Source organism: Vipera berus (genome assembly GCF_964194415.1).
Source record: "Vipera berus genome assembly, chromosome: Z".
Lineage (NCBI taxonomy): Eukaryota > Metazoa > Chordata > Lepidosauria > Squamata > Viperidae > Vipera > Vipera berus.
The window spans coordinates 44161064-44175326 of NC_138205.1; the positions used below are offsets into that span (position 1 = coordinate 44161064).

The following is a 14263-nucleotide window of genomic DNA, read 5'->3' on the forward strand; positions in this document are numbered from 1 at the left end:
TTGCAAATTTGCAAAATTTGCAAATTTCACCAAATTGCTACTACAAAGGCTTTCCCATACTGCATTGCAGAGATAAAAGTGGTCTTAAATTATACAATTACACAATAATGGCTGACTCGTGCTATGTTCATAAACAAAGGCAGAAATGAAGCCACATGTACAGTCTGTCACAGGATCAAATGTCTAAGTGACTGGACTCTACCCTGACCTAAAAGTAGGCACTATACCTGATCCTTCAAAGCAAGTAAAGAAAAATCTGAATTAGAAAAATTCATCTCTTATCACAAAATCTATTTTAAAAGATGAATAGTCCTGATGGAAAATGTCAATCAACTTCAGAGAAGAATGTGTACCTTTTAGCATTTACCATTAAGAAAAACTGGTTACAAAAGAATGGAGAAAGAATATTGATGTTGATCTCAGTGTCTTGTTTCCCTGAAGAATTTATAGACATAAAAGCTAACTTAGAAACTTGTTAACTTAGGAGGGTAACATGTAGCTTGGCTTCTGTGGATGGTTCACAGCAAGGAGCCAGTTATCTATTATTTCTTTTACACTATTCCATTCTTAATATCCATTGTTTTAAACCTTATATTTCACTCATTTACACTATGGTTCTGGTAAACTGTAAGTGGGAAGAAATTGCAGAGGTATAGTTTTCATAAAAAGGAAGTGCCTTGTGGATCTGAGTTTGGGGGGGGGTGGTTGGGGGGGCTCTTTTTTCAGTCCACTGAAACACTGGGGTAGGAAGGGATTAGTTTTGAACTTGTCTTCTTTTTCATTTAAATAATTCAGTTTTGGGGTGATGCCTCAATGAACTCAAACAGACAGTAAACACCTGGTGGAAATTTCACAAGTTAAAAATAGCAACAGAACTTTCTGAATTCCCTACGGAGCATGAATGTAGAGTACAAATTGGTTCACCTCTAAGAAGGGAAGGGAAGGGCCATTCTTATGAAATGACATGGAAAACTATTAAGATTTTTAAATATTGTAACTTATGCTTCCAATATAGAAGCATCCAGGTATTTGAAGCAACTTTATCTCAGGAAGTTGATGGTGACTGATACTGTTATTTTCCTCTATCAAAAAGCCCATTCCAAATAAACTAGCTTCATAACAAATTCCTGAATAGTGAAAGGCATTTTGGGATTGTAGAGTTCCAGGTCAGATACTTAATTTATGTATTTATGGAACTCATTTATGTGATGTGAGAAGTCAAAATGAACTTAATATGGCCACTGTATAAATGAAGGGTAATGTTGAAGGACAATATATATACACCATACTGGATTTGTCATTGAGCAATCACTGATTAAGCATAAGTAAATCATAACTGCATGCAAATGAAGGCATGCAAATCTATAATAAAGAATATTCTAGATGGAGGAGGGAAGGGGGGCACAGCTTATTTACGGAGCATATCTTTATTGAATAAGGTTTCAGTTTTAATCTCCAGCATTTCCATGTTTAAAGATACAGGTCAGAAAAATCTTCTGCCTGAGAGACTGAAGATCTAATGTCACTGGACATGAAGAGATACGTTGACATGCTTCATATTCTTTGAGTCTAAATACAGGTAGTCCTTGCTTAATGACTAGTCATTTAACAACCATTCAAAGTTATGACAGTCTTCCCCCCCATCCTCAAAATTGTGACTGCTATAACCCACCCACCCCCACTCCTTTGTCATGTTCAGGCATTTGGCAACCAGCCCACAATCACTTGTAGCATTCCACAATTACCTGCCCATGATTTATGACACTTTTTGCTAGTTTATGACAAAAAATTCCATTCAGGAGAATGGATTCACTTCATGATCATGTGATTCACTTAATGACCATGTGATTTGCTTTAGCAATCACGTTAACTCACCTTACAACTGTCATAACAATGATCATAAAATTGAGTCAGGTCACGTAGAGACTGCAATGATTTCCAATCAAAATTCCAGATTCAATAATGGTTGTTACATGAAGATTACCTATAGTCTACATATACAAGGACAGCTGTGCAAAATCATATAGTTATGCGCTCATATATATGATTTTTGCACCATGTTTGTTTATGTATATGCAGGGCTTTTTTGTCATAGAACGCTCAGAATGGAGTTCCGGCACCTTTTTTGGATGGAACCTTGTAGGGTAGGCAAGGCGGGTTGTATGACATGTGTGAGTTCCGGCACCTTTTTCTTTTACAAAAAAAGCACTGTGTATATGTATAAGTGCTGCCCTCTGTATGTATCTTTGTATATTATCCCTGGCACTGTGTCTATATATCTCTTTGTTTCCTATGGCTAAACATATGCTTAACAATTAAATATCTTTAGAAAAGACGACCTGCCTTGAAGGTACACTGAGATTTGTTTTAAATGCTATATATACTGAAAGAAGAAGAAAATACAGGAGTACTTCCCTTGATTTCTTAGACACAGAATTATGTTTTATTAACATAAGAGAAAAAGAAACAATAAAACCTGACTTTGAGTTTCAAACCATGGCCACAATCAAAGGAAGGCCATGCCATTGTAGTGAGCCAGGTTCCATGCACTTTTTAAGGTTTTGAATCCTTTCTATAATCGCTTGTCGAGTGAACCTCTGATGAAAAAATATCAGCTGGGTGTGCTACATCACCCACACCTGCACCCTGCTTTTATTTTTTATTTTTTATTTAAAAAAATAGCTTTATTAATTTTTTCAGCTGCACCCCACTTTCTAACTCAGCAGGACGGTACACAAGATCTAATTTTCCGACTAGAAAAACACAGCATTTCCTTTCCTAGCACAACCACATGTCTTCTAAGGCAAGGGTGGCTGGAACCTCAGCTACAAGCTTGAATGTACTTTTGGCTGATTTTCCCATTTCTTTGTTCCTCTTTCCTGCCTGTAAAACACCGCCCTCACCACACCAGTTAATTTAAAAGCCTGTAGTAGGACCACTTACGCTGCACTTATTTTTCCTGTTTTGCATGCACCATATCTATGATTTCAAATTCCCATGTAGAAAAGACATATCTTTTAAGAAGTTGTTTGAAACTCCAACAGAAGTATTTTGACCCTTTTGAATGAAGACACAAAAACTGTCTTCATTTTTTAATGAGAAAAACTGACTTCTATTCCTATTGCTGTTTATCTCTTCCCCATAGTTTTGCTATCCTTTTTGTTTTCTTTTTTCTTTTAAAAAAGCTATTTCAGATGCCCAGACTTTCTCAATCTTATCACTATGTTCCTGCAAAGGTCTATGGAAGTCCTATGCAATATCAAATGATGCTTGCAATACTCATTGACACAAACTTCAGTGCACTTATTGCTAGAGACAGTGAGTGGTTTAAGAAATGTATTTCTATGCACAGGCAAGATATTCCCATAAATCTCTTACTTCAGGGAATGGAGTTCACAAAAACATGGAGCTATCCTTACTTCTCTGACTGGCAGATGCTACAAGATGCTATTTATCTGTCAGCAAAGCAGAAACATGGTCTATTTATACAAACAGGTGTTAATATGAGGAGGATTTGCATACAAGAGTCTCAGTTGCAACTTCTGTGGAAAGGATTAGGACTTTTAAAGAAGAGATTGGACAGCCCTTTGTCTGAAATGGTACAGGGTTTCCTGCATGAGCAGGGGGTTGGAATAGAAGACACCCAAGGATCCTTCCAACTCTGTTATTCTGCTATTTTGAATGCAGTATGATCATGCTGAAAATTGAAAGAGGATTGTGCATGTAGAAAGTTTTTTTGCTTGAGGAAGACAAAACAAAATCTCTTACTCCATGATGGATGGACAGCACTTTCTAAGGACAGCATTTTTTTTGGAGGTATAGTATTGAATGGGCAGCATGCTAGAAATGGCCTGTTAAAAACCTATATTGAACAGTGCCAACAATAGCGATGACCAATCCCTTTCCTGTTTTTATTTTTCATTCTTCACCATATGCCCTGCTAAGGGGGTTTCAGAAGACTCTGGCCAAAATTCTTAATTTGGAATTAGCAATACAAAATTAACCTTAAGCCTGCTGGTTGCTTACAGGAATGGCTATGAACAATAGTGGTATGGAAAAGTTAAGACTGATGTGAAAATCTAGACTTCAAGAATTTAGGAAAAGTAGCAAAAATATACCATCTTTGCAAAGATGACATGTTTTTGCTATTCTTCCTAGATTCTTGAAGTTTGGTTGGCCAGAGCACAAAGGACTAGATAGGAAGGGAAGTTGGATTTTGGAACTTCCAGAATCAGTTTTGATTAAATGGCTATTAAGTCTTGAAAAATAAATAAAATAAATATGGTTGTAATGGGGGAGAGACCAGTATAGTGGCAAATGAAAAAATACATATTTGAAAATGATCATCCTTAGTTTGCACAACACACTAAGCAAGATAAAAAGGAGCTTCATTAGCATGTGCTTTGACATATTATAAGAACCCAGGTGTTGCCATTTAATGTTATATAATCAAGACACACTTTAAGCCATGATATGTTTCATACGTTATACAAACAGGCAATAGCAGTGTGGAACAGAGGAATGTTGGAGTGACTTAAACACCTTTAAGTGGTGTTTAAATACCTTTAAGTGGGTATAATGAGGTAGGGAGAAATTTCCAGTAGCAGCAGCCAGGAATTTGTCTTCTCTGGAAAAGAAACATAAAAAGCAGTGGCTGTGCCAAAAACATGATAAGTTCAGACCTGGCTGACTTCTTTTTTGTTTGTTGGTTTGTTTGAATGGGCTACTTTTGTTCAGTGTTAATAGAATAGAATATATTAAACATATAAAATTAGTTCTTCTCCCTCCTCCCTCCTCTCCCTCCTCCCTCCCTCTCTCTTCCCCCACTTTTTTTGGCTTAAACTTTGAAGTCTCTTCAGTGGAGGGACATAAAGAGGAAGTTCATGACCTTTTCCTTTTTATCTCCCCTGTTGCTTATCACTTTTTTTGATGCATAGACAGTTACTGTTCTGCTAACTCTATAAGAGATAAAGTTAACGTTTCCAGCTAAAGTCTGTTGGTGAAAAAAACGAGTCGATTTGCCCTCTGAATTCTTCCAAACTTGTAGCTTTTCTACCTGGAGAGGGCTTTTTCTCTGTCAGGATTCAGTCATACTGTTTTGCTATTACTACCCATTTCAATTTAAAGCTGCAGTTAGTGGCAATTTTGCAAGAACAAGTCAGATTGTAATCCAGGAGTCAAGGTTTGACCCTCTTCTGCTTTTGCTATCCATATACTTCCTGCTTCCGATCAACAAATCTTTGTCCTGTGTCTGTTATTCCACAGTATCTACTCATTCCTCACACCCATCCCCAATTCCCCACAAATGTCCTATAGGTCTAAAAGCCCATTAGACCCATTCAGGTTATGGAAGACATTGCTTTATTGATATCTTCACAATTATGCTATTGCAGGTAGTCTTCAACTTACAACTGTTCACTTAGTGACCGTACAAAGTTACAACAGCACTGAAAATTGACCTATGACCATTTTTCACACTTATGACCTTTGTAGCATCCGCATCATGTGATCAAAATTCACATGACTCATCACAGTTGCTGTGTCCCAAGGTCATATATATATATATATATATATATATATATATATATATATATATATATATATATGTCATATTCTGTTTACCAAGTTATGAATTTTAGTTTGACAATTTCTACTTTACCTTCTCTCTCTCTTCCATTAGTCAAATTATATCCTTTCACATCTTCACTGTTCTGCATGTTTTCTGTTTCACGGTATGTGTTACGACTGCCATCATTCACAATGTCCCGTAAACCTGGTACAGTTTTAATGAAAAGAAGACAAAGACAAATGATGAGGAAGATGATGAATCACTGTTGCATGAATTTTAATGAGGTTTGAAACATTTAGGTCATTCTTTAAGTATTGGGTGCTTTGAGTATTGGATAATATAGCAAAGGAGTAGTAATAAGTGCTCAGGTAGGAAGATAAATAAGTTTGTTAAGTTTTATATAATAAAGCTTCCCATAGGGAAGATTGTTGCTGGTCTGCACCATTTTCCAAAATGTCATAAGTAGGTAAGAAGCTTTTTTAAGGAAGGAAATGAGGAAAGTTCAATGGCCCAAACCTGCATGTTCTGTCTGTTCTTGACACAGGCTGAGGTCCAGGCCAGCTGGGGAATCTAGAACAGGAAAACACAAAGAAAGAATTCAGTCTTTGTAAACTCTGTACTGTATTACTTCAGTAGCACAAGCAGGTAGGAATTACATGGGCTCAGAACTCCACAGTATTGTTATTTTGTAAAATGACCTTTCAAGTTAAAGCCTTTTTCCAAAGTAACAGCTCTGAAAGAAATCTATGCAACAATTCTTGTAATACTTGCAGTGGAATTCATGTAATAACTATATTTCCAGGCTTCCAGGTGCAAATAAATTATCAGAAGAGAACATAGAAAATTCACTCTTAAAGTAATGCATATAATTTCTGGGTAGATTCTGATGCAAAATTTAATGAATGTCTCTGCAAGCTGACCCTAGTGCAGATTTGCATTTTTATTGCATGGTCATGGCTACGTTGCGACTTCTTTGACCTCCTCTGTGGAAGCTCCTGAAATTTCCTTAGGATAGGGTTGGACAACCTGTACCTTCATGTATGCACCTTAGTACAAGATCATATTGAAGTTTTGTGCCACTTTTTCTTTCTTCTTTTTGAGAAAAAAAAGATAGGAATGGAAATGAAAGGCATCTGAGAGGTGCACCATTTCCATCCTAACCCTGAATCCAATCCAGGTGTGAAAAAAAGACTTTTAGCCCATCCAGTGCTCCTCAACTGCCCAGCCATTTCCCCCCCCACACACACACACACATGACATATAGGCCAATAACACAGCCTGGTGTTTTTAATAGGCTCTTTTCCTTGCTGGTCTGTTCATCGCAAAACTGATCAACTGCAAAATGATCTACAACTGCCTTTGATGAAGATTAATCAATTTTTCCTCTCTTAAAGGTGATGCTACACAGTCTCCCTTTTTAAGTTAATTTCTTCCTTTCTCTCCACTTTTAATCTCCTTATCAAAGAATCTGAAATCTTAAAATCTTGGTCCTGGCTGTTACATAACTGCAAAATTTAGCTCACTTGAAGCAGCAGGAAAGTGTTAACCGCTTCCCTCGCTTTACCACTAAGGTTTATGGAACATACATGGGGCCTCTGCAAGCTCTGAGTATATAAACTTTGATAACTGAAGACCTTTCCAAACCTTTATCAAAACACCACTTTTATTTCCCTGAATACTAAGTACTTTTGGGTGGAGCAAGTTCCAGAATTAGGAACACATTATTAAGATGGAATGGAGTGAATAAAGGGAATTAAACCCAGTTTCTTCCCTCATGTTTCTTCACCACTGGAAGAAAAATGGGCTGTAGCTTAAACTATAACATTTTAATTGTTCCTATCTCCAGATTACTTTTAAAATCTGTATTCATCGTATATCACTTAAAAAATAGGTACCTAATACCGTGGAATTTGAGAAAATATCACTATGATAGTACTTTTTCCCCTCTCCACATCACTTCAGATAGGATATGTATACCAGGACAAATAAGAGAAAAGAATTAGAAAAATTCTTCTTACATAATGTTTGAGACTGGAAGGTCAAGTAAAGCCAACCAGGTCTTGAGCTATGAGCCAGAAGTTAATGGCCACTCATCCCTACCATCATTAACAGTTGTTTCTCACAGGTAAACTATGGATAGATGCCATCATATTTGAGTGAGAAACCCAGAGAACTTCTTTGCTGAAATATTATTGAAAGCAATGTGCAGATCAGCAGCATAACAAAAAAAGAAGGGGAATATCTCTAAACATGTAGTGGTTTCCTTTTTCTTACAATTATGGGACTGCATTGAGCTCTCTCATCCCATGTGAGAAAATAACGGGTTTCAAAATGACACTTTCAAGGAGAGCCTGAATCTTTTTGAAGTTAAGCAAAGCAACTTCTTATTTATTTTTCTCCTTTTCTTTGATATTGGCAGAATTAAGCTAATCATCATCAAGGTTAGGAATGTGGTGAGCCATTGTCGCCAAAACATTGGATACCTTTCATTTTTTCATATTAAAAAAAATTTATATACTTTCTCACAGGTTTGATGTTTGAGAGAATTGCCTCCCTAAATTGTACATTCCTGCAGAATAAATAGAAAACAGCAGCTGCAGAGTCTACTTTAACAATCTGTCTTGCGAGGACTTCTGAAGCAAGGAGTGCTTGTGAATTGACCACAACAGCTTTCTTTTTCTTTACAAGTAAAGGGGAAAAAAAGCTAACAATGTTTGATATCAAAAATGAAAGTGATTGTGCTTATTATAGAACAGCTGCAGCTTAAGCACATTAACAAACTCAGTTATTTGAGAATTGAGATTGTATTGAGAGAGAATGTATTGGGAGACAGGTTGTAATAGAAGGGAAAGGAAAAACTGCCCTGAATTTTAGGTCAGTAGTTTTTGGATGTGTGTACCCAATGATCAGTATGCATTTCTGCTCCATCCACTCACTTCTGAGGTTTAAATTATAGAGAGCTGGAGAGAGAAGCTAAAATAAAGGCTGAAAACTGTCAGCATTAGCAACTTTCACTCACAGAGTTTTCAAATAGGGACTAGTGACCTCAAACTTTCTCAGGGACAAAAGCAAAAGGGGAAGATAAAGAGACATAAACTTCAGGGAGAGATCCTATTAAGATTTATTCCCAATAAGAAAAAAAAATGGAAAAACTTGCCTAAGAAATAAACAAAATAAAGGACAACATCTAGGATTTTTACTAATGTCTGCTAATTCATTTGATATGAAGAAAAATCACTTAGTCCTAAGGCCTCACATTTGTAGGTTGTTCAAGGTAACAGTTTAATGATCCATAGTTCATGTCTAGATGTCCATAGAAGGCCTGCATTCACCAATAACATGAACCTTCCCATTACAAGTTACCAATGTCAACTACTGTAAATCCTTTTTTTTTACCTTTAAGACCTGGGACAGTCCTTCAAAAACTATAAATTAGCTTTACGTATGAAATAGTCAAATCTTCCAATCATAAACATCTAGATATCCTTGGGCTGCTAATGCCAGGAACCCAATCAGAAAAAGGCTGATCAAATATTTCATCTTTGTTTAGGGAGAAATTGTATGGCGGCCCATCAAGCACATTGGTTGTTTAAGAAATGCAAGAATAACTAAAAGACCTATACTGTATTTAAAATGAATAAGGGGCAAATCATACACCTAAACTCCTCCAATCGTCAAAGGCCAAGAAAACCGTTCTAACAGAACAGACCTATGATTGCTAATTCTTCATTTACAGGGAGAAGGAAGTGGGGTTGGAGAAACAAAAGGAATTAGATCTAGAATCTGGACAACCACCACTAAGGATATAATTAAGTACTCTTCCTTTTTCATGCTACCACTGCCAACTTCTTCTATTAAAAAAAAATTAACATCCTTTTCTATTTAAAATGGAGTCCCAGATGATGTTTTGTTATTCACGTTTGTATAGCAGAATATCTCAACTTCTCATTACCCAAGAATTTTAATTTCTGTTTCCTCAGGATAATAAAAATGGATCTAATCTTAGGGCATAATATATATTTGTATATCTTTGCCTGCAAAAAAGAAATAGGAAACAGTTTGATAAAAAAAAGTTTAAAAGCTCCCTCCCTTTGTCTAGAGCATTAGATTTATATATTAGATTTATAATATGATCACTACCTAACAACAGGTCAAAAGATTGCAGGAGAGGCTCAGAAATCTTTTTTCCCCAAAATTTTTCTCTTTTTTTCTCTTCCTTTTTTGAAGCAAAGAAACCTTAGTCTTTGCATTAATATTTTGCATTATATTTGCCTATTTTCTTGCTCTGCAACGATCATCTGAATTTTTTCAAATCTAAAATAACATGGGTTGGGATAGGTCAATGAAGCAACATTAAAAATATTGAGAAAATCTAAATCTTCAATTTCAAAAAAGAAGTATAATCCATGCTGGACTAAAAAATAAATAAAATTGAAAGAATGCAACTTGAAAATAAATTATTTTGTTTCTGACATTAGGAAGAAAATCAAAGACACTGCCTCATTTTTACTACGTTGATCCTAAAAGTATATTTTAAATTGAATGCAATCTGAAAAAAAGCAGTGTAGTGGTGTTTTACATTTATACACAAGCATATAAATAGCAAACATATTAAATCCTATTGTTCACTAGTTTGTATATTCCTCTCTCAAACGGAACACATAGACATAAAAAGTTTATTTGTTTTGATGTGTTAGTGGCAACTTATTAGATGCAGACACTTTTTAAAGGTGTAGCACACTTTAAAAACGGTTTTGGCACCATGCAAACATTGTTGCTAGAACCAAATCATGTTGACTGAGAGGAATTCTCCACTGATTTGAAAAAAGCTTTCTTTTAAATAAGCACATGAAATTTCACTTGTGTGACAGATAAATTTTTAGAGCACAAATTCACTTGACAGGTGGGATCTCTTAATATCACTTATGGAATTATAGTAAAGAGTTCAACTTGTTATGCTGAATAAAGAACTTTAGAAATTCAGAATACTCTTAACATTGGCAGATAACATTTATGACAGGTAACTGATTCTAATTATCTTGGTTGCAGCAACATTTTAAACTTCCAGATTAAAATGTTCGAAATATGCAATATTTGTACAATTTTGCATCTGAAATTATACCCTGATATAACAAATAAAGAGGAAAATGGGGATTGTACAGTAATAACCAGATCGTATTCAATATAACGTGGGAGGAGATTTTACTGATTTTGATAGAGTTTAACTTATAGAACATTTTTAGGAATTCTTTCTAAATTCCTTCTAAAGGTTCTAATCTATGACAAATATTTTCTATTAAAATAATTCCAAATATATAGTCAACAAAATGCATGTACTGTAAATATATATCTCATGTTTTGAGTAGCTATGAGAACCAGAAAAAAAGGTAAATTTTCTCTTGTAGTTTTTAAAGGGACATTTTAGGATGTTCTTTGCAGGTTTAGAAATACAGCCGGTTTTGTGGGGAGGGAGGTTCTTGGTAATATCTTTGTAAATCTTATCATTCTGTTAGAAATATATTGGTTTGTTCAATATTATTTAAGAAAAATAAAACTGTTGGAAAATCCTAATAACAGAGGCATAGGAAAGGAAAGAAAAGGAAAGCTCTGTAAATTGAGAAGTAAGTAAGTAAGAAATTGAAGAAGAATTTCTTATTCTGACAAAGTGTTTGCACTATTATTTCTCCAAGATGGTAAAGTTAAAATCTTGAGTGGGGGGAGGATGCTTAAGTAGGTGATGAAAAGGAAATAAATTTTAAAGCAAAAATGCTTTTTAGAAATTGGTAATTCAGATTTCTAAGTGTGCTGAAAAATAAAAGAAACTTGAGTTTCACTAAAATAAAATCAACAGAATTCCAGTAAATCTCTCACCTTCCATTTTGTTTGATAGCAGCAACTAGTCAGAAAGCTTCTCTCCAGGGTTCAGGGATTCCACTGAACTTCAGAAAGGAAGGAAGATTCCCAAATAGGCAGGTTTCAGATTCAAAAAAAGAGCTGGTTGCATTGCAATAATGAGATGACAAGGACAGGAAATGGTTAGATGTTGTGAAGAAACAGGGCGCCCTCAAGCTGTGAGGAAGGTGGTCCAGTGGGTGTAAATCATATTCCCAAACCATGGTAATTGTAGAGTTGTTGTTATTATTCATTCCAGGCTGAGAACCTACAACTGTTTTCCAAACTACTGCTAAAGAAAACAAAAGCACTTTTTCATGATGCCTAAAAAAAGAATGTTGAATTTGATAGGGCTTAATTCAGTCAGAAAACAATACCTCCTAATCAGAAAGTCCTTTATTTTGTCAGACAGAATAAGAATTAATTTCTTTTTTCTTTCTTTCTTTCTTTCTTTCTTTCTTTCTTTCTTTCTTCTTTCTTTCTTTCTTTCTTTCTTTCTTTCTTTCTTTCTTTCTTCATTCTCTATCTTAGAATTCGGTAACAATAAAGAGCAAAATTCCTCAGATTGTAATTCATCTTAAAATTGCCACAAGTTTTTCTTATTTTAAATCTAAACATTGGAAAACCTGGCCTATTTTCTCAGATGTAAATTCCGTTTATAGCTACACCACATACAGTTCTGCCATACAATATTCATCACCACTCCCTGCCCCCAACAATCTCTGGTTGTGGCAACAGCCCCCTCTTGCAAAAGGGAGAACCAGCCCTAAGAGGGGACACACCATTTCCATAAAGCCTTAGTTGAACCTATTGAGTCCAGCAGTCAGCTGAGGGATTTAGAATCTATCTGTTCTTCTCCTGAACACTGAGCATTATATGGGACCTTTGGCAGTAGACAGGCATCAGCCCACCAGAGCTGAAGTGAATATGTCCACAAAGAATCCCAACGTTCTCTGGAATCTAGTTGAAAACCAGTAAAGGAGAAAGGTAGTCATGGTTACAGTTGGTTGACAGTTGGAATGCCATGTGGGTGAGGAAAGGAACTTCTTGCTCTTTCTTCTTCTGTATGGACAGAAGGCTGCCTAGGCCCGAGTAGGAGGAAGGATGGGCTCTCTCTTGCACTATGCAAGGTGGCAACACTTGGTTAACTCTTTCTCTCTGCATTGTCCTGCACCTAATCTTCCCTGCAAGGTTTGTGCCGAATGGTGTCATGGCCCCAGAGCAAGGTATATGGCATCTTATAAACTGTGTGTATAGGATAAAGGTGGAAAACTTCTAAGAAGTTGAGTAACACTCTATCTCTCGATAATCTGCTGAAGACCTTCATATTTCTCTAAAAATGCTGAGGGCATCAGAAGGAACATGGCTGATTGGGGGAGGGGGTAGGAAGAGGTCCATTTTTCCCCAACAGAAGAGGGCAAATCACTACACTTCCCACTTTAAACACCCCCCAAAAGCAACAGATCAATTTTCATAGTGAAAAATAATGCAAAATACTGTGGACTAGTAGCATATGTATACCTTCCACATTGTATTGTTATTTATCCCATATTTTTGCTCAGAAGAATTATTTGTTTATTGCTCCCTCCCTTCCGCTCTCCTTTATCTTTTATTATTGCTTGCTATATTCTTGTGATCGAATCAAAATAACTTGTTTCCAATCTAGTCAGTTTCAAGTTAAGAGAAAGCATGTCGTTAAAGCATGTCGTTAAAGTTTCTTAGAGCAGAATCTTTGATTTTCAATATACTGGTTTTATTTTTGAGCCCATTCCCTGAAGTATCGCTAGCCTCAGAAATAAATTATGCACCATTTGTTTTACAGTTTTATTTGTATCACCATGTTTGTGTTTACAAATATGTTTTTATAAATTTACAGTCCATGATTAGGATTCCACTTTTTTGAAATAACATTTTTTATCTTAATTTCTTTTGTGTTTATTGTTTATTATTGTAGATTTCCAGGATACATTGCACATGACAGGAATTCTTTATGGTTCCTCTATTTGTTTAATTATTCTCTAATAATTTATCCTGATTAAGTTTTTCTTAATAAAAAGTCAACATATGGAATAAAAAGAGAAATCTGAGAAAACAATGCAAAAGATTAAAAACCAGATTTTATTTCCCTGAACTACATTCAGTTCCCTTGTACCCTTGGGGTAATTTCAGGGTACGAGTAACTTTTTTTAAAAAAAACACACACACATTATTCTCCTTTGAGGTTCATCAGTAGTTTCTCAGTTAAAAGATTCCTAAATAGTTCTTTTCCATAGAATTTGTTAAGCAGTATGAAGTCTTTGTTCCTGTTTGCAATTGCTTGGTGTAGTAGGTATTTGCTTCCTCAACTTGAAAAAAGCAATGGTGAGACACAAATGTTCTGTACAAGGCTCCTGATAAATGTTTTAGAAACCTAGAATCATCCAGCAATTTTATGGGAAAGGAATTCTTAATAAATTCAACCATTTTATTCATTTATTTAGTTTTTAGTTTTTTATCCTGTTATTGTTGTTGATGATGATGTTGTTATTCTTGTTGTTTCATGACTCAAATCAGCCAGTGGTGGGATTCAGCCAGTTCACACCAATTCAGCAGAACCGGTAGCTAATTTTTTGTTTCCCAGGCCCAGGATGGACTTCTGGAAGCGGCATCCACACAGAGAACTGGTTGTTCACATATTTGAATCCCACCACTGAAGTCAGCCAATTTATATGTCATGCGGCTCCTATTTTCTCCACAACAATCCTTTGTCTTGGGTTGGGTTCGGCTGAGAGACTGTGATTAGACTAAAATCACCCAGCAGGC

General features: G+C 35.7%; 1 protein-coding gene across 1 annotated transcript in view; it reads right to left on the reverse strand.

The window, feature by feature from the left end:
* Positions 1-11493, reverse strand: part of IKZF3 (IKAROS family zinc finger 3) — a 59944-nt gene extending 48451 nt beyond the window's left edge. The window contains exons 1-3 of the mRNA XM_081345663.1: positions 11441-11493; positions 6086-6139; positions 5660-5773 (exon numbers count right to left, since the gene is read on the reverse strand). Coding sequence (XP_081201789.1) covers positions 5660-5773; positions 6086-6139; positions 11441-11447 — 175 coding nt within the window. The 5' untranslated portion in view covers positions 11448-11493. The remainder of the gene's footprint in view (positions 1-5659; positions 5774-6085; positions 6140-11440) is intronic.
* Between the last annotated feature and the right edge of the window lie 2770 nt (positions 11494-14263).